Here is a 26,893-nt window from a genome sequence, read left to right as displayed (position 1 = left end):
AAAGAGTGGTAGACAGTTGGAACAAGCTAGGTGCGATGGTGGAGGCCAAGACTGTCAGTAGTTTCAAAGCGTTATATGACGGCATCCTGTAACTACACTTGGGTAATTATTTTAAAATACCCATCACTTGAATTGCATTTGGTATTCAAATTACAACTTCAAAAAACATTTCAGGTTCTGTGTGAAAGTGCCAATTGGTGAACTGCATCCAATTTGGGTATTCTGTAAGCCTTGCCTTCAATTCGAGCAACTTCATATCCAATTTTCAAAAATAATATTAGGAATTAAGTACAAATTACAAAAGGAGTTTATTTAAAAAATCATATGTACAGAGTAGGCATATCTTTCACTGTGAGATTAATGCCATTAGCCATACAGCTGTAGCTATTTGCACAAAAAAAGAAGAGAAAAAAAAAAAGATCCTGCCTTAGTGAAAGCTCTTTCTGTTAAGAGTCAACCTTCACAAGGTGAGGAGACCCCTTTCCAATGTAAGAAGCCTCCTCTTAAAAGAATATGGCAGCTTCAAAATTGAAGTTGAGAAGACTGTCTGCCAGGGTGGGCACTTGACTTGTTAAGTGAAGTGTCTTTCATGGCTCACTACTTCCACCACTTACACAATGCATCTACATATGATGTATGCTTGTCATTTTTTAAACAAAAACAAATATATATATTCAATGTAACAACAATAAATATGAAATATTTAAAAAACTAAATTATGCTTACTGAACAGTGGGAAAATAAGTTGTGTAGGCTTAGACCCGGGTGAATCACGAGAAATACTAGGTAAAGCTCTGCCACACTAGTCCCCAGTGTCAACATTAGCATTATGCCATCTATGTTGATGTTGAGTTGTGTAAGTAGTAGCAATCATCAACTAAACAAGACACTAACACTTGGTTCACTGAATGATGTTTGTGGAGTTACCTGTGAAGCGAGGCACAATTTATTGCCAGAGTCATACATGGATGTGCACACATCAATGACAAGATTAATTGTATCTATAGAACTGTCGCCTACAATGTGCAAATTCATTAACCAGTTATCTACTATGACTAGAGCAAATGTCAAGTTAAAGAGTTAGTCAAGAATTGATAAAGGAGTTAAAACGTTCTATGTAACCATTAACAGTAGAAAATGCAAGAGCCTATAAATAAATGTTTCATCCCTGAAATGGCAATTTAAAATCATTTAAAGTATGTGGAAGAGTTGCTTATAATATACAGAAGTTCAACTCCATACAGACTCCAAGACAAACAAGCAAGCCATGTGTGTGTTCAATATTAACATCCACAATATCACTTCTCAAACTATGGCGTTTCTACCAACTGGCAACTCCACATTACATGCCCAGGCTTTCCCTAAATTAATGTCTAGATATTTGACAACTACCAATGGCCAGAAAAACATCCTAACTTAGACAGCCAACCTCAGTCTGAGACATAAATTTAGATCTTTGGCCAGAAACTTCATATAAGTGTTTTAATCCGGAACATAATGTCTGACTCCAGGCAAGTCCATACAAGCTATTGAAACAAGACTTAACCTTGATCGGGGACATGTGCCTCAAACACGGGACTGGTGCAAGCTAAAAACTAGGATACACTTTCCTGCCAAGATTTCCAATAGGTTAAGCACTTTATTCTATTTTTTTTTCTCTTTATGGCAATATGAAGATGAGGAAGAAGAATTTTAGAGCAACAAATACCCTGGACCTTGCAGACAGTACTTCATCGAAAACAAATACTTTAGACAACATCAAATTAATTTACATTGAACGTATTAACATTATAGTAAATATTCTAGAAAAAGAGAAGACATACCTGAGACATCAACAAAATGGGTCAAAAAGAATAAACTTAACAATAAGTATATGTGAAGAGGCACCAATCACACCAGGTGGTTACACTATCTGTGCCTCGTCAACTTCAGCGTCACCTGCCACACACCACACTTTGTACATACTCAACAAATTCATGTACAGTACAGCTATTAAAAAAAAAAAAAAAAATATTCAATACAAGCCCCACATGGCTGAGGTTCAATTAGCACATAACATTGGATATGATTAATTATACTCCCATTATAAGTGGATGGTGAGTAGAAGCTGTGGGGGTGTATATTACTCTCTGTAAGCTGTTATGTATACTGCTGTAAACTATGTGAATACTGCTCGAGTCGTTTACTGCTTTTACTGTTAACCAATGAGAGTAAACTGCAGTGTATATGATGGTTTGTGTGTCAGCTACTGAGCGTGTCAAGTGCCGTGTGTGTGTGTGTGTGTGTGTGTGTGTCTGTGTCTGTGTGTGTGTGTGTGCGTGAGCTGCTGTGTGGCACTATACAACCCTCGCAGCCTCTACACTAGTAGCACCAAAGATAAAAAGAGTTGCCAATAAAGGCTTGGTGTGAGCATATCGCAGGTCCGGGCTAGCGCAACCCTCGTGGTCGTGTTGAGTCACCTGCACACGTTGGCAACCTGTACCCACTTTCGTAGGTTCTTGCTACCAGCAGCTTCTTGACTAGTGTGACACTGGCTTGTTACAATATGTACAATGCAAATTTCTCATTAAACTCAGCTTGGCAAAAAGTAATCCGAATCCCTGAATATTGCCTTTATTCAATTTTAAGTCTTATTGCAAACATTTAATTATTTTGCATAACTAAAAGACCCTTAGAAAATGTTCTACATTTCTGAACTCGGCATGTCATCGGGAAGTGGGTGGGGAGGGGGGGGGGAGGGGGCGAGGAAACGGCTACATTTTTCTGAAGCTCAAACATGGTCACAACTTGTGTTCTTCCTACATCCAAAGTGAATTAAATACAACTCAATGCATTCAATAAATTCTTCCAATTATTAACAGTGAAAATGGATTTCATAAATGGATCAATTAATCAAGTTTAGATCTCAATCATTCAAGAAACTCACCTTACACTCAATAATAAAGATATATTTACCAAACTAACAAGAGACAAAATTAAATTTAACAAATACAATGCACTTATCACATAAAACTTAAACCATCTTCTGAAAATTGCCAAGTAGTAAAATGATGCATTTCTTGCCAATATGTCTACTTGACATTGCCACAGTCACTAATGTTTTGGCATTATTTTGTGAATAGCGGTATAGCGTGTTATTTAACAAGAATGCATTAGTGGACTGTGAGCAAATGTGTACTGGTAGCTCGAGTCAAGAGACCATAGGCATGGTAGCAAGTACTGACAACGACAACGAGCATCTGCCTGCACAGAGACTCTGCAAATATCTCACACTGCTCCTGGCCACACCTTCACACATTATACATCTCTCTCACTTTATTTCTAAATTGAGGTAAGAAATTAAGCCTATCTGCTCCAAGGCTCCATCACCACCGGACCTTACGGCGCGAATTCCTGTGGTCCGGCAAATCTCCCCGGTGGACTCTCTTCATATCCATTATACTATGCCACTTTTCACTTCCCCGGGGATATCAATGCCAAAAAATGTCCTTCGTGCTTCACCTCCATCTCACTTTTCATTACCAAGAGTTAAGCAAAGGAATCTCAATTCACAGGCACACGAGGCACCAATGCTGCCACAAAAGAAATCCTCTGCTAAGTAAACCACTTCATGACCAATTGCACATGCACTATAGTCTTCTCAGTATATCAAGACACTTATTTACATACATATTTCTTAGTCTGCCTTCCTGATCTGTGCAAATATCTTGCCATCAAAAAGTGGGAGGATCTCCGAGTCATCAGTGATCTCCTCCTGGATCACTCCGAACTCTTCGCATTGCTTCTTGAAGAAGAATCTGAAAGACCAACGACATATTAATATTTTCTATTGGAATTTTTTTCTAGAAAGCTAACAGTTCTAAACAATTTGCAATGCCCACCCCTCGCATACCTGTAAGTTCATTAGTGGTTCATTAAAATAGTCTTATGCAAATCATAGGCTATTTTTTTAAATTAAGAAACAGTATCCTATTCAATTTAAACAATTTATATTACACAAAAGGCATAAGATGGAATATCAATGCTTTTAAATTATGGAAAAAGCACAAGGGAACCACAAAACCTCTCTTTTTAATTTGTTCAGCCCTCAGTTTGAGGGCTGAGCATGTAATGCAGCTGTAGTAATTTTGCTTTAGAGAAATGCGAATTTACCGTCCAAAGATACAGGTGACCTAAGGAGTGAAATCCCCATTAGAGAAAGAACAGCAAGGAAACTGATACAAGTACGAGGGTAAGAAAGAGATGAAGCAAGAGTCATGGAGGAGAGAGATAACTGGGGGTAGAGGCTGAAACAAATGATGAAGGCAGTTAAGAAAAGAGTAATACAAGAAGACTTGAGCAAGAAAAAATGGCAAGCCAGTAGATAGCAGACCCAGTGAACACCTTTACACAAGAAGTTAAGTGTAGGAAAAGCATTCAAGACAGTTGTTAAAAACAGCCAAGAGGATCAAGTAAGTTGTGCAGTGCACCAGACTGAAGATGAAGGCAGACATACATCCTTTACCAGTCAGAGGAAACAAGACAAGATGAAAACTGAGCAGCAGTATACTAGATTAACAATTAGGATGAACAGTGCAACTTTTAATATGGAACATGACTATGATAGGGAAGTATTAAGTAGAATATTCAACTCCATTGAAGGTAATGGAGTTACCCGAATTACCATTGTTGCCCGAAACGCATTGCGTAATAGTGGCTTTAGGCATTGTATGTACTAGCTCTATCTATATACCAATCCATTAATGTAACATCACTTGTATGTATATACCTTACCTGAATAAACATCTGAATCTGAATCTGAATCTGTAAGTTTCAGATTAATAGGCCAATGACATATACATAGTTGTGTAGATAATGAGGTTCGGGGACATGCATGTCCCCGAACCCAACAGGAGTGTCACTAAAGCTGGATGTAAGGAAATTAATGCGGAAACCAAAAGGGGCTGGGATGCATAACAAGCAGGCAAAAGGAGAGAGAAATTCCCTCGTACAAGAAAGTCCATTCTAACAGCATCATCATCTCATCTCATCTTTTTAACCCAGATCAACTGAAATATTTTCCCATTTCCCCAAATGACAATTCCTCCAGTAAGGGTAATGTATACTGTAATGTGTGCACAGATGGAATCACAAACAGGGTTGAGGAAAGCTACAAAAAAGTGTGCTGGAATTGCAATTCCAAATTACTGCAGTCATAGAAATGAAGCTTATAGAGGCAGAATAGATGATGAAGTCTTCTCAAGAAGTTATCAAATAAACAAAAGAAATGGCAAGGGAAGAGACACTATAGTGCTACACGAGTTAAATGGAAAAGTTTATAGCCAACCCACAGGATGCTGAAACAGCCAAGGCAATAATAGACAAGATACTGGTAGTGGACATTTACAACACCCCGAATCCAGAATTGCGAACCACCCCAAAATGCAGCCAGAATCCTGTTCGACCTCCAAAACCCCCTGTGCCCAAATATCAACCCAAGACATGTTGCCAATCACAGCAGCCAAAGCAGCATACTTACGAATGTCATAGACATGAGGATAGACCACAGGCTGGCTAGACTTAATAACCCTGCAGACGACCTGAGACCCCCTGAGCCCTGGAACAGGGAACGAGGGAAATCGGATCAACCCAAAGCATGTCCCCGGTCACAGAAGCCGAGGTGCTCAGGTAACGGCACAGAGCTAAAACCGGACACAACACACGATGCATCCCGACCTGACCACCCAAGCATCAGAGAACCAAGGGGCCCCTCCGGAAGCCCGCTGTCTCATTCTTTGCCAGAAAAGGAGGAGACGGCTGCAACCGAGGAAAACCGACTACCAGGACTGAAAAAGCAGAAACCCGTGCCGGAGGAGAGCATGAAGCTCGCCAACAGAGCCTTGGAAAAACAATCTTGAACCGAAGAGGCTACCACAAACCGAGGAAGAGAGAGAAAGAGAGCACCTGGTCCTAGGACAAGGATGGCTAAGGCTGCACATGAGCAGGCTGGAGGTGAAACAAAACACAAGAAAGCTTACGGAACGAGGCGGAAGTGACATCCACTCCGAACACCAAAGATGCCGAAAGGGTGGGAACCTGCATGTGCAGCTGCACAAGGCCAATATCCCGAGGAAGCACAGGGGTGACCAGGCATGCATTAAGGTGCTCAAAATGCCCCCCCTCCCCCAAAGTAAACCTGCAGAACAGTAGCAGCCTCCCATCATTCGAGCATGCGCGCCTGACAAAACATATGCCATGCTCCCTACGAAAAGAAAGGGCAGTCTGCAAGCCAGGAAGACTCGAGAACCTAATAGTGCACCCAATATAGGGAAGAAGAACCATACTCAAACTAGGATAGATCCATCACAGAGGCAAAATCTGGGTCTTGCAGGAGATAAGCCACAAGAGCCTCCCGAAGCTCCTTAGGCTGGATTCGGGGGGGGGGGCAGAAAACCTCCGGAAAGAGGGAGCCGAGGAATCCAAGGGAACCCAGAACCGAACCCGGGGAGGAGCCGACCCCAAATCAAACTTGTACAGGTAACGGGGAATAAGAAAACCTCTACCCCCTGCAACAACAAACCCCATGACTAGGGCACTAAAACCTAAGTGGGAGGAGCCCAAGACCCCCAGGGCAACTCCTCCCCCAGCCCCGGAAGCCTTCAAGCCAGGCTCTGGGGTAGAGGCATCCTCCATGGCCTCTACCCCTGAAAAAAAGGCAGTCCAGGGAAAGGGCAGCAAAGAAAGTGGTCTGCTGGTAGGACCCAGAAGCCTTGGCAGGAGGAGCAGGCTCGAATGCCTCCATCATCGACTCAAATGAGGCAGCCCCTGAAGCCGCCCGAGTCTCGTTACCAACTAAACCCTGCCCCGACTCCGAAACCCTCAGACGTTTGAGAGCAGGGCGAACAACACCAACTGGGAAAGGATTTGCGGGTGCAGACAGAACCAGAGTCGAAGCAACCAACGCCCCCCCAAGTTCGATTCCTTAAAACCAAAATGGGGCAGCCCCGGGGCATCTAAGCGAGCAACCAACCTAGCGCGTTACAGCAACCTAAACCGAGCATGCAACGTGGATGCCGCCTGAACCTTAATCTCGGGTACAGTAGAATGGGTAAACTGGAGCAAGAACAGAGAACATGTCTCACAAGACTCCAGACCAAAGTAATTGTTGACCCAACAGGCAGCATGACAGAGGCAAAACAGGTGACTGTCACCTTGAGACAAGGGCACAGAACAACCTTCAAACCTTCAAAGACCTGTCCCAGGTAGGGTGGGGACTACTCTGTCTTGTCAGCCATAGCCAATCCCAATCCCCCCCTTTCTCTCTCTCTATCAAACTTAGTCTGAGACTTTGGTGAGTGAACTTGTAAGGTGACGTATATTGTGATTTCAACTTAAATGTGTGATTCTCAGAGGCAGTCAGCCATAGGTTTTCTCAGTTTCTTGAGTAGTGACTTAAATTGTGTATTAATGTTGACATTTAATATCAAATGATATGGTTGAATTATGGTATCCATATGAGTGAAGATCTAATAAGAAACATAATTGATTAACTTACTTTTTAAATTACCTTTAATTGTAATTGTGCGCTTGAGTAGAGAGCACTCTGAAGTTTACTGGCTTAAGATTATGACAAAGATTCTTGGTTATACGAGTACATGCTTACAGTTGATGCATGATAACATCAGATAATATTGTTGTGCAGACAAGTTCCATTCCTTGTCTTATAGTTAACTAACTTGAATGGATAGTGGCAGCAACTTTATCTTTCTACTATTCTAGCATTTTTACTTTCTTTTCTTCTACTTTCCTTGATCTCATTTTCTCCCTTTCATTCTAAACTTTCCCTTTCTCCTGACCACTCTTCCTCACTACTCCCTTACTCCTCTCTACCTATCTCACCTTACGAGTTTCTGCATTCTTCAATTCTTTTCCTTCAATTTCTGATACGTTACATAAACAAAGAGGGAGAAGGGGTATGAACTGGACTCTTGTGAAGTGTACAAGCGCAGGGGGGAGGGGCGGGGCCACCGAATATACCCTAAGTGGACTAATAGGCAAACAAAGCAGACTTCCCCCTCCCCCCAGGCAAGGAAAAAATTAAAGAAAACCCTCACAAGAGAACACCACCACCAGAAGGTACAGGAACACGGCTGCCGAGTAGGTAAGTGTGCAACGCAGCACTTTGCGCCCCAACCAGCAACACCATTATTTCCTACCCAAGGTCCAACAAAGGCCACGAAATCCCAGCTGGCCCCAATGGTGGGGTAAATGCCGAGCAGCAACCCCTTACGTAAGTGGAGTCCTGAAGGCTCTAGGGAAGGAAACCCTAGTAACCCAAGGGAAGTACTTAAAGGACACTTAAGGAAGGTAGCCCTAAGAGGATGCAGCCCCAGTACACTGATGTTACTCCTGGCCACAGCACCACAAAGAGCAGGAAACGCCACGAAGGCACAAATTCCGCCAAGAAATCGAGGCCAGAGTTGACAACCGACTCTTCAGTGCTTCAGTCTACGAACTGAGGCATGAGTAGCCGGTGCAGGGGTCCCCCCCTCTCCTCCCAAGGAGGGGAGGGGAGGGCTGAACAGACAAGTGGCGCAGCAGTGGTGAGTGACGTTTGCTTGTTTCCTTATTTTTTGGGGAGTTATGTTTCTCTGTTTGGTGTTCAGTTGCAGTTTCTTACCAAGTGGGGTTTGTTTTGTTATGCCTACCTTTCTGGGTGCCTAACTCTGGTTGATGGCAAACATGGAATACTCCCAAACACATGTGGGTTTCCATCGGCCATTAATCCCTGTGCCTCTCTGAGGGGGCCAGGTTCTGGTTTGTGATCCCAGTAGGCAGAACTCCATTGCCTGAAGCCCCAGACTAAATATATAGCGTATATCAGTCCGATAGCACCAGGGAGCCGGAGGGACTCCCCACAGAAAAACAGAATGGAAGTCTGGAAAGGGTTGCAATAGATGTAGGGATAATTATAATTCTTGATGACTCTCCATGGTTATCTTGAGATGATTTCAGGGCTTAGCGTCCCTGCAGCCCGGTCCTCGACCAGGCCTTCTATCTGGGGGAAGCACCTTCAGCTCCCCGGAGCTTATCCAAGCTGATATGCTGATGTCAGACTTTGGCATCAGTCATATGTATTGAGTTCTGTGGGCGTACCGGGGATCATGAGCCAGAACCTGGCCCCCTCAGAGAGGCATGGGGAGTAATGGCCTATGGAAACCTCTGTGTGGTTGGACACATTCTATGTTTGCCATCGACCGGGTCAGGCACCAAGAAAGGTAAGAATCCCAAAACAAACCCCTATTCTGGTAAAATTTGCTACCAAAAGCCAAACAAGTAGATAGAACTCCCCTAAAAGAAACGAGCAAACGAGCATGATGGCACACGTCGCCGTGCAGCTGTCTGCGCAGCTCCCCCCTCCCCAGGAGGAGGAAGGGGAAGCTCCAGACCCCTCGTGCCGACTATCCATCCGTCAGTTCTAAGGTTGATGCTAGAGGCGGAGATCGTGTGTTCTGGCTCCAGTGGTCTTTCAGCACTGTGCTTCGAGTGTGGTGGCTGTCTTCCAGGGTTGTGAGAGCCAGGGGTTATTCTACAGTACTCGGGCTGCATGCGCCTAGGGTTACCTTCCCTTGGTGCCCTGTAAGTACTGCCCTTGGGGCTTGGGGGGGGTTGTCTTCCACAAGTTCCTTGGGTCCAGCCTCTGCTGGGCTGTTTAACTGCTCGTTTTTTTGGCAGCCCTTTAGGTGCTTGGGTGTTTTGTCTCCATTGTTTACTTTAAGGTAGGAGGCAGCTTGCACTGGTATGGGGCGCAAAGTGCTGCGCAGCTTGTTTTCACCATTCATAGCGGCCGACTATGTTCCTTGGGATTTCCTCTTGCGGGGTTTTGTTTTTATTTTTGTTTTTGCCTTGTAGGGGGAATCTGCTTTGCTTGCCTCTTTGTGCCTGATCTGAGCATGGTTCTTCTGGTGGTGCCCCCTGCTAGATCCCCGTGAATATACACGTCCCTGGGGTTCAGCTTTAGACATTTGTTTGGTACTTTTGGCCGCCAGTTAGCAGTACCCTGCCTTGGATTCCCTGAGCATGAGTACTGTCTCAGGACCCCTGGGAAACCCCATGGGGGCGAGTGGGTCCGATGAATGTGTCCCCGGAGTCCCCACTCGCTTTGTGCGAGTTTGAAGGTTGCTCTGTCCCCTTGTCTCAGGGTGACACACACTGTTTTTGCCTCCATCACGCTGCCTGTTGGGTCGGTGACACTTTCGACCCGGAGTCCTGTGAGTTCTGTTGCTTGCTTGTGACTCAGTTTACCCAGTCTAATGGTGATCTTTTATGGGCACAGGCAGCGCAGGCATTGCATATGTGCTTTAGGTTGGTTGCTCACCCGGATGCCCCAAGGCTGCCTCGTTTTGCTTATAGGACCCGAACTTGGGGGTGGGGGTCACTTCGACCTTGGTTCAGTCCGCACCCCCTCGTCCTTCCCCCTGCTGTGGTGCGTCCTGGTCCCCCCCCCCCCCTCCCTGCTTCCGGCCCGAAGCATCTGAGGATTTCAGAGTCGGGGCAGGGTTCTGCTGGTTCTGAGACTTGGGCAGTTTCGGGGGATGCCCCTTTCGGTGTGGCGACGGAGGCATTCGAGTCCAATCCCCCAGCCGCTGCCTCCAAGTCTGACCAGTGGGCTCCCTTCCATTCGGTTTATGAGGCTGCACCGGCTTTTTCTTTTGAGGCCGGTGCGTTGGGGGATGACTCGGCCCCGGGTCCCGTGAAGGTGGATCTTGGGGCTGGAGAGGGGCCGACTTGGGGGCCCTGCTGGACCCCGCCTGGGTTTTTCTACCCTCTGAGTGGGGCTTGCTGTTACAAGGAGTGTGGGTTCTCTTATTCCCAACCTGCGTACGAGTTGGATTTGGTGTCTGCTCCTCCACGGATTCAGTTCCGTGTCTCCCCGCAACCCGTTCTCGCAAATTTAATAAGTCAATATTGACTTATTAAATATGTGCATAGGTGACATACTTAACATAATAGATACCCTTAAAAGATTCATAGAAAACACCGACCTTACCTAACCTTGTTAGTATCTTAAGATAAGCATCTTATTGCTTCGTAATTACAATTATTACCTAACCTATAATAGGTATAGGTTAAGTAATAATTGTAATTACGAAGCAATAAGATGCTTATCTTAAGATACTAACAAGGTTAGGTAAGGTCGGTGTTTTCTATGAATCTTTTTAAGGGTATCCATTATGTTTAGTATATCACCTATGCACGTAGTTAATAAGTCAATATTGACTTTACGAATTTGCGAGAACGGGTTGCCCCCCGGGTGTGTCGGTTCCGTCCTTTCGGAGGTTTTCAGCTTACCGCATCCTACAGTGTGCGGTGCGGGTGGCCCTTGCAGTTTACCTCCTGCGCGACCCAGATTATGCCTTGCTTATGGATCCGTCTTCGTTCAGATTAGGGTCTGCGTTCCCTTTATGGGTCCGTTATGAAGTTCCAGAGTCGTCCTAGCTGGCAGACTGTCCTGTGTTTGCCTTGGAGGCTTGGCATTCCTCATTGTCTTTCGCTGTCTGTAAGAGCCGTGTTGTCCTTTCTCTCTCGGTTGTTCCAGGATCATCATCTTATGCCTAACACTGTCGCCTCGTATCATGCGGTGCTGGCGAAGCCGCTTCAGCTTGCTTTCGGTATCGACGTTATGTCTGCGCCGTTTCACAAGCTGTCTCGTGCGTTGTTTCACCTCAGGCCAGCTCATGCGCCGCCTGAGCTGTCCTGGTCATTGGACAAGGTGCTCTCTTTTCTTTGTTCATCTCAGTTTGTTGTGGCCCCTTCACTTCAGGATTGCTTCTCGATGGCTCTTTTTCTGTTGGCCTCTGCGGATTGGGTCGGTGAGTTTCATGCTCTCCTCCGGCGCTAGAGTTTCTGCTCTTTCGGTCGTGGCGATCGGTTTGTCCGTCTGCAGCCTCCTCTTACTTTTCTGACGAAGAATGAGACTGCTGCTTTCCAGAAGGGTCCTTGGGTTGTTGATGCTTGGTTGGCCAGTCCGGGGGTGCATCGTGTTTTGTGTCCGGTTGCAGCCCTTCCCCATTATTTGTGCGCCACGGCTTCCTTGTCTGGGGACACGCTTTGGATTGATCCAGTTTCCCTTCTTCCCTGTTCGTGGGTGCGGGTCTTCCAGGTCGTCCGCAGAATTGTTAAGGTTAGCCAGCCTACGGTCTATCCCCTGGCTCAAGACGTTCGCAAGTTTGCTGCTCTTGCTGTCGTGTTTGGCAATATGTCATAGGCTGACATTCGGGCTCGGGGATTTTGTCGGTCGAACAGGGTCCTGGCTGCTCGGTATCTCAATGTTCCTGGGCCTAGTCGGGACTTTGTCGCTTTAGGTCGGTGGTTGCAGCCAGTTGTCTCGACTTTGAGTTGAGGAGTGAGCAGCGACCACCTCCCGAATGAGTCCCTATCTTTTTTCTCTGTGGGCAGTTAGCTTCGCGTAGCTGCAGGGGCTCCCCCAGAAAACCAGCGTTAAATGTAATGAAGTGCCATTTCCTAGGCGAGACCTGGAGGCTCCCCGGCATCCCCCCCCCGGTCGGCGGGTCTTCGCGTGTTTTGACATCTAGCTTCAAAATTGACGGGTGGATAGCTGGTGTGAGGTGTCTGGGGCTCCAACCTTTCCCCTACCGGGGAGGGGGAAGCTGCGCAGACAGCGGCGCAGCAACGTGTGATGTCATGCTCGTTTGCTTGTATCTTTTAGGGGAGTTCTATCCACTTGTTCGGCTTTTGGTAACAAATTTTACCAGAATAGGGGTTTGTTTTGGGATGCTTACCTTTCTGGGTGCCTGACCCGGTCGATGGCAGACATAGAATGCTTCCAACCACATGGGAGTTTCTATAGGCCATTGCTCCCCATGCCTCTCTGAGGGTGCCAGGTTCTGGATTGTGGTCCCCCCAGTAGGCCCACAGAACTCTATACACATGACTGATGCCAAAGTCTGACATTAGCATATCAGCCTGGATAAGCTCTGGGGAGCTTCCAGGTCTCCCCCAGAAAATGGCATTTTATTACATTCAACGCTGGTTTTTGTTACACACACCCCCAGGAAGCAGCCAGTAGCAGCTGTCTAACTCCCAGGTACCTATTTCCTGCTAGGTATCAGGGTGAAAGAAACATTTTGCCCATTTGTCTCTACCTCCACCGGGGATCAAACGCGATACTCGAATGATGGCGATACATGCAAAGCAAATTTTGTGGATACATTGGATAAGTACTTCTTTAGTCACACACAGAGATCACACTAACGTGATGCATCAAATGAACAAATTCACAAGGGCCGTAACGAGGATTCAAACCTGCGTCCGGGAGCATCCCAGACACTGCCTTAATCGACTGAGCTACGACAGGGTTAAAAGGGTTGAAACCGAAGTTCTACTGAACTTACTGGATCTCGTAGCCTCTCCGAGGCACAAACCAGGCTTTTACACAACCCCCCCCCCCCTGTACCCGAGCTATGTCAATAGGCCGTTCTTCCTCTTCGCCCTTACATCATCACACACAGAGATCACACTAACGTGATGCATCAAATGAACAAATCCCAAATGAACAAATTTTAACCCTGTCGTAGCTCAGTCGATTAAGGCAGTGTCTGGGATGCTCCCGGACGCAGGTTCGAATCCTCGTCACGGCCCTTGTGGATTTGTTCATTATACTTCTTTAGTCATTATGTATAAAATTCAATACAGGAAAGGAAGATGAACTGACAACCTTAGACCTAGTGCTTACCCAGAACTAGACTTTGAACAGAATATGAGGAACCCTTGCACCTGGATTGTACCTGGATCAGGTTCTGGGGCTACTACTACACCCCAAGCCTGACCCATATCTTGAGGTTATCTTGAGATGATTTCGGGGCTTTTTAGTGTCCCCGCGGCCCGGTCCTCGACCAGGCCTCCACCCCTAGGAAGCAGCCCGTGACAGCTGACTAACACCCAGGTACCTATTTACTGCTAGACAACAGGGGCATAGAGTGAAAGAAACTATCCCCATTGTGTCTCGCCGGCGCCCGGGATCGAACCCGGTACCACAGGATCACAAGTCCAGCATGCTGTCTGTTTGGTCAACCGGCTGCCCATAGCCAGGCTTGATTTGTGAAAGCTTGATTTAACAGGCTTTTGTTTGGAGAGGCCCACAGGCTCCCATATTCACTACAGTCCAGTTGGTTTGGCACTTCGTGCAAAAAAAAAAGAAAAATACAAGAGCTGAATGTAATGAAACGCCATTTTCTGGGTGAGACCCGGAGGCGAGCCGGAGCTTATTCAGGCCGATATGGATATATTAGAATTTGGCATCAGTGTGAATGGAGTTCTTAAGCCTACTGGGGACCACGAGCCAGAACCTGGCCCCCTCAGAGAGGCATGAGGAACATTGGCCTATAGACATGCACATATGATTTAAAGCATTCTATGTCAGCGATCGTCTGGGTCAGGCACCCAGAAAGGTAAGCATCCCAAAACAAGCCCCTATTCTGGTTGAAACTATTATTGAAAGTCAAACGAGTGGACAGAACTCCCTGAAGTAAAACAAGCAAACGTGCATGACATCACCACGTGCCGTGCTGCCGTCTGCGTAGTTCCCCCTCCCCAGGAGGTGGAAGGGGGAGCCCCAGACCCCTTGTGCCGACAACCCACACCCCAGTTCTGAGGCTGGATGTCAAAAACACATGCAAAAACCACCGACCGAAGGGATGCAGGGGAGCCTCCGGGTCTCACCCAGAAAATGGCGTTTCATTACATTCAACACTAGTTTTCTGGGGGAGCCCCTTTAGCTCCCCGGGGACTATTTACCAAAAGATGAAAACAAAAAGAACTTACCCAGGAGGAGGTTGGTACTAGCCCCTCAACGCAAAGTTGAAACAACTGGCTGCAACCGCCGACCTAAAGCAACACAGGCCCGACTAGGCCCCAAAACACTGACCAGGTAGCACACAGCCAGGACCTTGTTTGACCGCCAAAAATTCCGTGCCCGAATGTCAGCTCAAGACATGTTACCAAAACCTACGAACGTCATGGGCATGGGGATACGCTGCAGGCTGGCTAGACCGAATAGCCATGCTGACGACCTGGGAGACCCAAACCCTGGAACAGGGAAGAAGGGAAACCGGATCAACCCAAAGCACGTCCCCGGACACAGAAGCCGTGGCGCACAAATAACAGCGGACAGCCACAACCAGACATAACACATGATGCACCTCCACCCTGACCAACCAAGCATCAACAATCTAAGGACCCCTCCAGAAAGCAGGAGCCGGTCGGCCGAGCGGACAGCACGCTGGACTTGTGATCCTGTGGTCCTGGGTTCGATCCCAGGCGCCGGCGAGAAACATTGGGCAGAGTTTCTTTCACCCTATGCCCCTGTTACCTAGCAGTAAAATAGGTACCTGGGTGTTAGCCAGCTGTCACGGGCTGCTTCCTGGGGGTGGAGGCCTGGTCGAGGACCGGGCCGCGGGGACACTAAAGCCCGGAAATCATCTCAAGATAACCTCAAGATAACCTCAAGTCTCATTCTTCACCAGCAAAGAAGGAGATGGTTGCAAACGAACAAACTTATCACCCGAGCCAAAAAAGCAGAAACCTCTGCGCCCGAGGAGAGCATTCCAACTCCCCAACCCGATCCCCAGAGGCAAATGCTAACAGGAAAAAAAACCTTGGAGAAACAATATGAAACCGAAGGGGCCACTACAAACCGAAGGGGCCACTACAAACCGAAGGGAAGAGAGATAAGAAAGCACCCTGTCCAACTACCAGGGCAGCTCAAGCAGCGCATGAGCAGGCCAGAGGTGAAACAATGAGTGAGACAGCTTGAGAAACGGCGCAGAAGTGACATCGATGCTAAAAGCGAGCTGCAGTGGCTCTGCCAGCATCGCACGATACGAGGCGACAGTATTAGGCATAAGATAACGGTCCTGAAACAGCCATGAGAGAAAGGACAAGATAACCTTAACAGAAAGCAAAGTAACCCTACGAAGAGGATAAAAGAAACAGAAGGACCGCCAGGAAACTTCTTACTGCCGCCAAGACGAAGTACGCAGGTGGGACACCATTAACGAAGCCACCTGATCACCATACAGATGGTGATAGACCAGAGTCAAAAAGACCAGACGCAAAGACTCGAGGAGACGATTGAACCAGCCACGTAATGGACCAGACCAATCTGCTGAAAGAGGCGGAGCCGCGGGAAAACCCCTGGGTTCGGACACCGAGCAAGCAGCACCTGAAACCAAGGCTGGGTCGGCCACCAAGGGGCCAAGAGGACTACTCTCCCAAGGTAAGTCTCCAAGTGAGCCAGGACCTGGAGAGACAGCTGAACTGGGGAAAAGAGGAACAGGAAACCCCACCTCGACCAGTCCTGCCGAAAGGCATCGATCCCGACGACCTCGCAGTTGGGGAAGGGCGCTACAAATACCGGGAGACTCCTCGACCACGCCAACCCGAGAGAGGTCCACCTCCGGGAGCCCGGACATTCGGCAGAGCCCACTGAATGAGTCGGTGTCGACAGTCCATTCTATGGACAGGGGAATGAACTGAGCCAGGCCATCCGTCAGGACGTTGGACACACCCCGAGCATGAACCGCCAGGAGAGCCAAACCCTGGGAACTCAGCAGATGAGTCACGCGAAGTGACCAGCCCCAAGGAGTCAAGGACCCCATCGAACCCCCTAGGTTCAGGAAATGAACCACTGGGAAGCAGTCCAAATTGAGCCTGATCCTCGATCCTCGAGTGACCCGAACCCTCCAAGCGACAGCCACACCACTGCGAACTCCCGCAGTGCTGTGGGCCTGACGAAAGAACGAACCTCACTGCCCCCTGGCCAGCCTGGTGAGCACTGGTCACAAAGCACCACCCAAGAGACGACGCATCTGTGAACACATTGAGCGAGAGCTTGGGTAGGTGCCAAGGCACTGAATTCCGAAAAACCCAAAGAGGAAGCTGGCAACGCAGCAGCTGACACAAGGCCCCCCGGAGGCCGAACCGAGCAGTCACGAGAGAGGCAGAAGTGCCGTCCCCGAAAGAACCAGAACAGGTGATGAAGTCAAACCCGACCCAGCAGGTAGACCATCACGGCAAAGTTCAAGCTCCCGCACAAGCCCTTGAGCAACTGCCGAGTGACCTGGGGGCCCTCCCAGATACAAGCGAAAGAGGGAATGTAGCTGCAGCAGAGGCTCCGGAGGGAGAGACAAAGAAGCGGTCCGAGAGTCCCACACAAGACCCAGCCAAGTCCGAACCCAAGAGGGAACCAGATGGGACTTCCGCCAATTCACCGGGAACCCAAACCCAGCGAGCTGGGAAAGAACCAGATCCCTGGCAAGCAGACATGCGAACGGGTTGTGCCCAGACTAGCCAGTCATTGAGGTATGCTAGCACCCGAAGACCTAAGAGACGCAGACGGGTCACCACGACCCGGATAAGGCGTGTGAACACACGAGGTGCCAGGTTCAGCCCGAACGAGAGACAACGAAAGCAGTAACCGAGATGCCCCAAAACCAAAACCAATCTCTGATGCCCAGATGATTCAGAACGTCCCAATACGCTTCCTAAAGGTCATGACACACCATCCAAGCGCCCGGCTCCAACACGAGCCAGACCTGGGACAGTAGTCCAAGTCTCCGTTTGTTACACACACCCAGGAAGCAGCCCGTAGCAGCTAACTCCTAAGTACCTATTTACTGCTAGGTGAACAGGTGCATCAGGGTGAAAGAAATGTTGTCCATTTGTTTCCGCCTCCACCGGGGATCGAATCCAGATCCTTAAGACTAAGAATCCCGAGCGCTGTCCACTGAGCCGTCAGGTCAGGAGGGAAGCCCCCTTGTGGCTCCCTGTAGCTATCTACCCACAGAAAAGAAAAAGAGGGACATGCCAGAGAGCATTCCTGAAGTGGAGTTTGGAAGTTGTTCTACTCCCAGAGTCAGGCCTGGGACCAGGCTTGACTTGAGGTAACTTGGTCCAACTGGCTGTTGTCTGGAGCAGCTCTCAGGCCTATATAGCCATTACAACCCGGTTGGTTCGACACTTCTTACAAGAACTTGTCCAAGTGTATCTTTAAGACATCCAGCTTTGTTCCGGCAATAATTCTAATACTTGCAGGGAGGGGTGTTGAACAGTTGTGGACCCCTGATGTTCAGATAGTGCTTTATGATTGTGCCTTTTGCGCCTCTACTTCTAAATGGTTCTATTCTGAGGAAGCAGCGCAAGAATCGCAATGATGTAGAAACGGTCAGTGTAGAAAGCTGACCCAGAGCCACACAGGGAAGCAGGAGCCCAGGAACAAAATCCAAAAATCTGGCTGCCAAGACCATGGTCAACCGCCAGAATCCCAGTGTCCGAAAATGCAGCCAAGGACGCACCGACCCCCATACACAAGCGGCAAGGATGACACCCTCCCCAAAAAGAACAGATGTTAAGAACAAAGAAAGTTGGTTAGCAAAGCACATCAGCCAGCTGACCCTCCAGAAAAGGTGGAGCCAAGAGAAGATGGCCAAAATGAGCACCGCACAAGCAATGCTGGAACCAAGGCCAGGCCGGCCACCAAGGAACCAAAAGGATCACCGTCCCTTTATCTCTCCAACCTCTCCAGGACCCAGAACAACAGCTGGACCAGAGGAAAGAGGTAAAGAAACTCCTACTGTGACAGTCCAACCGAAAGGCATCCACCGTGAGGGCTATGCAGGTGGGAAATGTCATCACATAATTGCGTTGCTGTCGAAACCAAGCAGAGGTAAAGAGATCCAAGTACTAGTACAGTACAATACATGCGCCTAAATCTCCTGCACAGCCAGGAGGAGGAGGAGACAACATCGATGGTCCACTCTGTGGAGTTGGTAAGGAACCAGGAAGACTGTCAGCAAAAGGGAAAAAGAGCTGGACCCACCATGTCCAGCTCCAATGGTGGAGACCAAAGGAACCCCCACCTCACAGGTTGAGAAGAAACCACATTAAAACAATTGAATTGGAGCCGAACAACGAAGCCCTGAGGAATCGGAAACCACCGCAGCGCAAGCCATATGTGCACAAACACCCACTCACAGTTGTGAACCTGACAAAGGAGGGGGAAACAATGCCTGGGACCAGCATGATGAATGCTACAAACAAGCCCCAGCTGAAAACCAATGCATCTAGAAGAATGTCGAGCACAGGCGGAAAAGGGTGCCAGGCCACTGAACACCAAAAAAGCCCAAAAGGGGAAGCCAGTGATGTAGCAGCCAATGACAGCAAATGGAGTTCAAATCCAGGGGTCACGACAGCAGTGAAGGGAGTACCCCAGTGGAACCAGTGAAGCCACTGAAGATACCTCCCCCACCCCCCACCCCCAAGGGGCAACTAAGAGACCAAGTTGAAGCCCCTGCACAGCTGCTGAACAACCTCCGAGTCACCAGAGTTCAACTCAACACCAACATCCAGCGGCACCACAGCCAGGACAAGGCTGTCAGGAGGTAGGTACCTCAACACCAACTGGGAGTCTTAGACCAGGCTGAACCAGGTTCAAATGAGGGCCAGAACCAACCGGGACTTCCGCAAATTCATCAGGAACCCTAATCCGGCAACCTTGGAAAGCCCCAATTCCCTGGCTAGCAGACATCCAGACTGGCTGGGAGCCCAAAAAACCCAGCCAGTGATCAAAGGGGGGGGGCAAAACCTGAAACCCAAGAACGGAAGACGGGTCACCAAGATCCGAGCCCAGTGTGTAAAAACGTGCAGAGATAAATGCAGGCTAAATGGAAGGACCCAGAAGCAGTAGGCTAGACACCCTGCGAGAAAACCAAGCCAATCCCTGAACCTCTGAGGAAATGGGAATTCCCAAGAAGCATCCCAAAGGGCCAGGAAAATCAACCAGTTGCCTGACTCAAGAGCAAGACAAACATGGAACAAGGTGGTCATCCAGAAGAGGGGAGGGAGGAAGGAAGGAACCAGGACAGCTGTGAGAGCGAGGAAGAACCTGAGATGCCAGAGAAGCAATCATGGGACTTGAAATACGGGAGCCCATTGAAGGAAGAGGACATGTCAACCACGCCTGAAGCCATCCAACCGGTAATGACCTGACAGATGTGGAGAGGAAGCTTACCGGATAGACCCGAACCCCCAAAAGGGGACAAGATTGACCAACACTAGCAAAGGCCAACAAACAAGGCCCAAAAAGGCCCATGATATATGTGACCAGGCACTGGCAAACCAGGTGAACAAGACCCTTCGCAGAAGATGCAAGGCTCCACGAAGAGTTGAAGGGGCCCAATCCCCAACTCGGACTCCTCTCAAGCCCCAGAAGCCACAGTGGTGGTTCCCTGAAGTAGATCCATCGCCCACCAACCAGGAAAGACCAGTGGAGTCCAAGGAAGAGGCTACGAAGGAGGGGACTGGCTGGTAAGAAAAGTTTTGAAGCCTCAGGGGGACCAAGAGGCTCAATTGCCTATGTGCCCGAAACAGAAAGGGCAAGCCCTGAAGCTGCCCAAGCCACAATCCAAATTAAACCCTGCCCCCAACCCCCATGAACACTCTGGGAACGGAAGCAGGGAAGGGAGAAAGCGAACACCAATCACCATGAAAGGAAGCAGAGACAACTGAAACCAGGGTCTAACGGACTAACCCCTCCAAAACCAAGGTCTGACACCTAATGGAGCAGTGCCAGGATATTGAAACTGACATACCACATAGACTGCTGTAACCTAGAGAATACAAAATACTGTCACTGCCTGAAATGCCCGAACCACATCAGGAGGGCAAGTAAGAAGAATAGCATGATGGGAACACATCCCATATGACTCAAAGTCCAAGGTGTCACCAACCCAACAGGCTGCATGGTGGAGGCATGATGAATGAACATCACCGGCTGGTACAGATGATGAGCACCCTTCAACCTCCCATACAGCAAGAGCGGAGCTGATGTCTGCATCCCTTGGAAAGTCGAACCCGCAAAGAATTTCCAGGGTTGAAAGCATAAAGCAAAGCAGGCATATAACCAGTGATGTCCCACCAGTCCAAGGTATTCCAACTGGGGTTTAAGACAGAGGTTGAAAAACCCTAAACTCACACCAAGACAAAAACCTTCACAAGTGAGGTAGACCTCTGAAGGAACGTCACCAAACTCTCCAGAGAAGATAACCATGGCAGCGCATGGAAAGCAGCGCAAGGAAAGCACTAGGGAGCACACAGGAAAAGATAACCCTGAGCACAGGCAGCTCCAAGTGCATAAAACTCTTGGCCCATACACACTGAAAAGTGCAAGGAACAGCCACCAAGGCAAAATAAAACCCAAATGAAACACTGGGGCCACAGCGACTGTGGTCACCCAACACACATCAGAGGAGAGCTGAGGGTAGAGCGGCCTATAAGCCTGCACCTCTTCTCCCCCCCCCCCCCCAAGTGAGAAGAAGGGTGGGATGAATGAGTAAGCGCTAGTTTATAACATTTTTGGTAGTTTGTTTATAGTTTGGAGGTGTTCTCTGGCAGTTTTAGAGTCTACAGGTATAGGAAGTAGTCAGCTGTGGTTTGTTTTGTCTTACTGACTTTCTGGGTGCCTTCCTGGTGACAAATAACTTTATACTGTATATAAATACCACAGCTCCCTGCACCTCTGTGAGGGGGACCAGGACCAGGATTCATAAAGCAGTTACTCAAGCACCTATGAACCTGTACATCTTTTCTCAATCTTAGGTGGCTTTGTTTACAATTATTAAACAGTTTATGAGCTCTGAAGCACAAAGGCTTTAAAAAGGAGGCTGTTTATAACAATAACAGTTGATTATTAAGTTTTCATGCTTGTAAACTGATTAATAAATGTAACCAAAGCCATCAAAGATTGGGGAAAGATGTTGTCATTCGTAAGTACTTGCGTAACTGCCTTATGAATTCAGGTCCAGGTTCTGGGTCTTCATTAGCTGGGTCTCGTGTAGGTAGCCCAGAGAATGCCACAACTGATGGCACCTAGTAGATAACACATGCATCAGAGATACTAGATACAGAGTGCCACAAGGGGTTTCCATCAGAAAAACAATTTATTAGCAGAATTAAAGATGGGTGGTGTAATGGCAAGGAGTACATAAGATTAATGCATAAAGTGTGAACTGTCCACCTAAACATACTGGGTATGTACAGTGAGGAGCACTTACTGGATTGAAGCAAGGGATTGGCACACTGTCCCTCAAAGTTTAAATTTCATACAACTACATCCTTTCCCAGATTAACAATTTAATATGTAAAAATGTGAAAAATTTCTTGAGTTGGGGTGAAATAAATACATAAAATCCTACAGAAAATACTAAAATAAATCACAAAATTGTGCTTTCCCCACCTGTAGTTTCCTTTCTTAGGGAGATGCTGCTTGAAGCGTTTCAATGTAACTGGGCGAGTGGGAACCCGTGTGACAAATGGCACAGCATCGTCATGAAAGTTATATACAATAGTAGTGCTCTCCGCTACACTTGTAACTGAGGAACCGCTGCCTGCTGCACCACTGGGAACTGAAACTCCACCAGCAGCCATCCCTCCTCCACCACCGTAGCTGCCTCCACCACTGCCACCACTACTGCTGCCGCCACTCTCACATAGCACCCCTGCAAGTGGATGGTACCCGATTTTTTCACATAATTTGTCTAGAAACATGCAAAAAAGATCAAATATATTCCAACAAATATACACTAGACACTGATAAAAATACAAATATAACTACACAATACTGCCTTTTAAATAACTTGATTTGTCACACAGACTAGCAACTTGAGAATATGTTTCAATCACAGCTGATTCAGAGAAACATCCATATTCCCTGCTTGATACCTGCTTGATGGGGTTCTGGGAGTTCTACTCCCCATGTCCAGCCTGAGGCCAGGCTTGACATGTGAGAGTTTGGTCCACCAGGCTGTTGCTTGGAGCTGCCTGCAGGCCCACATACCCGTCACAGCCTGGTTGGTCCGGCACATTTTTTAAAAAACAGTTTAGTTTTCTCTTGAAGATGTCCACGTTTTTTCCGGCAACATTTCTTATAGTCGCTGGGAGGACGTTGAACAACCACGACCTTTGATGTTTATACAGTGTTCTCTGATTGTGCCTATGGCACCTCTGCTCTTCATTGGTTCAATCCTGCATTTTCTTCCATATCGTTCACTCCAGTATGTTGTTATTTTACCATGTAGATTTGGGACCTGGCCCTCCAGTATTTTCCATGTGTATATTATTTGGTATCTCTCTCGTCTCCTTTCTAGAGAGTACATTTGGAGAGCTTTGAGATGATCCCAATAATTTAGGTGTTTTATCGCGTCTATGCGTGCCGTATATGTTCTCTGTATTCCCTCTATTTCAGCAATCTCTCTTGCTCTGAAAGGGAAAGTGAGTACTGAGTAGTACTCGAGACAGGACAACACAAGTGACTTGAAGAGTACAACCATTGTAATAGAATCCTTGGATTTGAAAGTTCTCGTAATCCATCCTATCATTATCTGCCCGCTCTAAATCCATGTTGTCCTGGATTGTGTAGCTTATTATTGTCCATAAAACTAGAAATTTGATTCCCAATCACTCTTTCAAACACTTTTATTATGTGTGATGTTAGTGCAACTGGGTTATAATTTTTTGCCAAGGCTTTACTACCCCCCCTTGTGCAGAGGAGCTATATCTGCAGATTTAAGTGCTGCTGGTATCTCCCCTGTATCCAGGCTCTTTCTCCATATTATGCTGAGTGCTCGCGCTATTGGTACTTTAAATTTCTTTATGATTATTGAATTCCATGAGTCAGGCCCAGGAGCTAAGTGCATGGGCATATTGTCAATTTCTCTTTCAAAGTCTTCCGAGTTTATGTTAATATCTGTTATATTATCTGCAGCTTGAATGTCATTAATAAAGAAGCTGTCTGGGTCATCAACTTTCATGTTGTTTATTGGTGTGCTAAACATAGCCTCATACTGGCTTCTTAGAATTTCACTAATCTCTTTGTTGTCCTCTGTGTACGTACCTTCATTTGTAATTAATAGTCCAATATTGGTCGAGGTTTTGGATTTTGCGTAAGTGAAAAAATACTGTGGATTTTTCTTTCTCTTGTATAGCTTTCTGTTCGAATTCCATTTCCTCAGACTCGTATGATCGTTTCACCGTTTGTTCTATTTATTCGATCTCCCTGCTGAGGTTTATTTTTCTTTCTTGTGATAGTTGTGTCAGCCGAAGCATTTCCGTTTTTTTGTTCCTTCTCCTGTACAGTCGTCTGCGTTCTCTTTCTAGAGTGGTCTTCTTTCTGCCCCTCCTCACAGGCACGTGCTTCAAGCAGACCTTGTAAGATTCAGCTGTCAGTTGAGCTATTCCCTGTGTGGGAGTTTTGTCGCTTAAGACCGTCTCCCACTGAATGGTTGCAAGGTCTACATTTATTTTTTCCCAGTCGATCCTCTTATTGTTGAAATTGAATTGATTGAATACTCCTTCTCGCTTGTTGGATCTCTTAGACCTACTACCGTTATTTATGCTAGTTCGCACTTCAATGAGCTTATGGTCTGAGTATGAAGTATCTGAGAGTGTAATGTCTCTGATTAGTTGATCATTGTTTGTGAATAACAAGTCTAGTGTGTTTTTGTTCCTAGTTGGTTCTGTAATCTGTTGATTGAGCGAGAATTTGTCACAGAATCTCAAAAGTTCTCTGACCTGTGGTTGGTTATTTCCCGGGTCATTCCCTGCTATGATATTTGTGTTTACCGTTCTCCATCTTAGACTTGGTAAATTGAAATCTCCAAGGAAGATAATATCTAGAGCTGGGTTTGCTAGGTTATCAAGGATGTTCTCTATTTTGTGCATTTGCTCTGTGAATTCCTCAACCATTGTATCTGGCAGTTTATATATTAGAATAATAATTAGGGTTTAGTTTTTCTACCTTAATTCCAAGTACCTCTACCACCTCATTGGTTGATTTAGTAGCTCTGTGCATACCAGGTCTTCTTTAATATACAGACCTACTCCTCCATTTGTCCTAGTTTCTCTATCACATCTATATAAATTATAATTTGGAATCCAGATTTCACCATCCATGTAATCTTTTGTATGAGTTTCCGTGAATGCCCCAAATATTGAGTTTGACTCTAATAGGAGGCCATTTATGAACTTTATTTCTTGACTTTGGCTTTAAACCTTGAATGTTTGCAAATATGAACGATTGTCCAAATTGTCCGTAGTCCAGTAGTCCGTAGTCTTAGGCACTGTGCCTGCCACTCTCTATGGTGTACAACAAATCACTGTTAACAGGTGAACTGCCAAAAATTTGGAAGGCGGCAAACGTAATCCCGATATACAAGGGGGATAGACAGGAGGCGCTGAACTACAGGCCAGTGTCCCTAACTTGCATACCATGCAAACTAATGGAGAAAATTGTGTGAAAAAAGCTAGTCGAACATCTGGAGCGAAGGAACTTTGTCTCACAACACCAACATGGTTTCAGGGATGGTAAGTCATGCCTCACAGGATTAATTGAATTCTACGATCAGGCAACAAGAATCAGACAAGAAAGATAGGAGTCGGCAAACTGCATATTTTTGGATTGCCAGAAAGCCTTTGACACAGTGCCACACCAGAGACTAGTGTGAAAGCTGGAGATGCAGGCAGGAGTGAAAGGGAAGGTACTCCATTGGATAAGGGGGTACCTCAGTAACAGAACGCAGCTAGTCACTATGCGGGGTGAGGTCTCGGATTGGCAAGACGTCACCAGTGGAGTCCCGCAGGGGTCAGTCCTTGGACCCATACTGTTTCTTATATATGTAAATGATCTTCCAGATGGTATAGAATCATTCCTCTCATTGTTTGCTGATGATGCAAAAATTATGAGGAGGATTAAGATGGAGGAAGACAGTATAAGACTAGAAGATAACCTAGACAGACTGCATGAATGGTCCAACAAATGGCTACTAAAGTTCAACCCGAGTAAATGTAAGGTAATGAAACTAGGCAGTGGAAACAGGAGGCTAGACACAGGATACAGAATGGGAGATAAAGTCCTTCATGAAACGGACAGAGAGAAGGATTTAGGAGTTGATATCACACCAACCCTGTCTCCCGAAGCCCACATGAAAAGAATAATATCTGCGGAGTATGCGAGGCTGGCTAACATCGAAACTGCCTTCAGGAACCTGTGTAAGGAATCATTCAGAACCTTGTATACCACATATTTAAGACCAATCCTAGAGTATGCGGCCCCAGCATGGAGCCCGTACCTTGTCAAGCACAAAGCGAAGCTTGAAAAAGTTCAGAGATATGCCACTAGGCTAGTCCCAAAACTAAGAAGCATGAGTTGCGAAGAAAGACTGCGAAAAATGCACCTCACGATATTAGAAGACAGAAGAGTAAGGGGAGTCATGATCACTACCTACAAAATTCTCAGATGAATTGACAGGGTATATAAAGATAAACAGGTGGTACGCGAACAAGGGGACACAGGTGGAAACTGAGTACCCAAATGAGCCACAGGGACGTTAGAAAGAACTTTTTCAGTGTCAGAGTAGTTAACAGATGGAATGCATTAGGCAGTGATGTGGTGGAGGCTGACTCCATACACAGTTTCAAATGTAGATATGATAGAGCTCAGTAAGCTCAGGAATCTGTACATCAGTTGATTGACAGTTGAGAAGCGGGACCAAAGAGCCAGAACTCAACCCCCGCAAGCACAATTAGGCGAGTACAGTAACTCTATACAACTATAGTATTATGAATATTTCTTAAAAAGAACAATGCAATGCTACCCCCTCTCCTTGTGTTCATATATTTTAAAATGTGAACATATTACCTGGTGGGTTAGTGAGGTAGTTGCTGGGTGGTGGTAGCATCCCCAATGACAAGCAGCGAGTTGCTATACGAGAAACTGCCTACATATACATACAGTAATCTACTATCACCGAGAGCTTTCAAAACAAGTAGCGAGAGGATTTAC

At 46.9% G+C, this 26,893-nt stretch overlaps 1 protein-coding gene across 5 annotated transcripts in view; it reads right to left on the bottom strand.

Moving 5' to 3' along the window:
- Positions 1-295: 295 nt before the first annotated feature.
- Positions 296-26,893, bottom strand: part of LOC123755965 (axin-2) — a 179,635-nt gene continuing 153,037 nt past the window's right edge. For all 5 annotated transcript variants that reach the window (XM_045738964.2, XM_045738967.2, XM_045738966.2 and 2 more), the window contains 2 exons: positions 22,292-22,553; positions 296-3,797 (listed from right to left, as the gene is read on the bottom strand). In XM_045738964.2, coding sequence (XP_045594920.1) covers positions 3,677-3,797; positions 22,292-22,553 — 383 coding nt within the window. In that variant the 3' untranslated portion in view covers positions 296-3,676. The remainder of the gene's footprint in view (positions 3,798-22,291; positions 22,554-26,893) is intronic.

This window comes from Procambarus clarkii, chromosome 43 (genome assembly GCF_040958095.1).
Source record: "Procambarus clarkii isolate CNS0578487 chromosome 43, FALCON_Pclarkii_2.0, whole genome shotgun sequence".
NCBI classification, from domain to species: Eukaryota; Metazoa; Arthropoda; class Malacostraca; order Decapoda; family Cambaridae; genus Procambarus; species Procambarus clarkii.
This window is presented reverse-complemented; position numbering and strand designations above follow the sequence as displayed.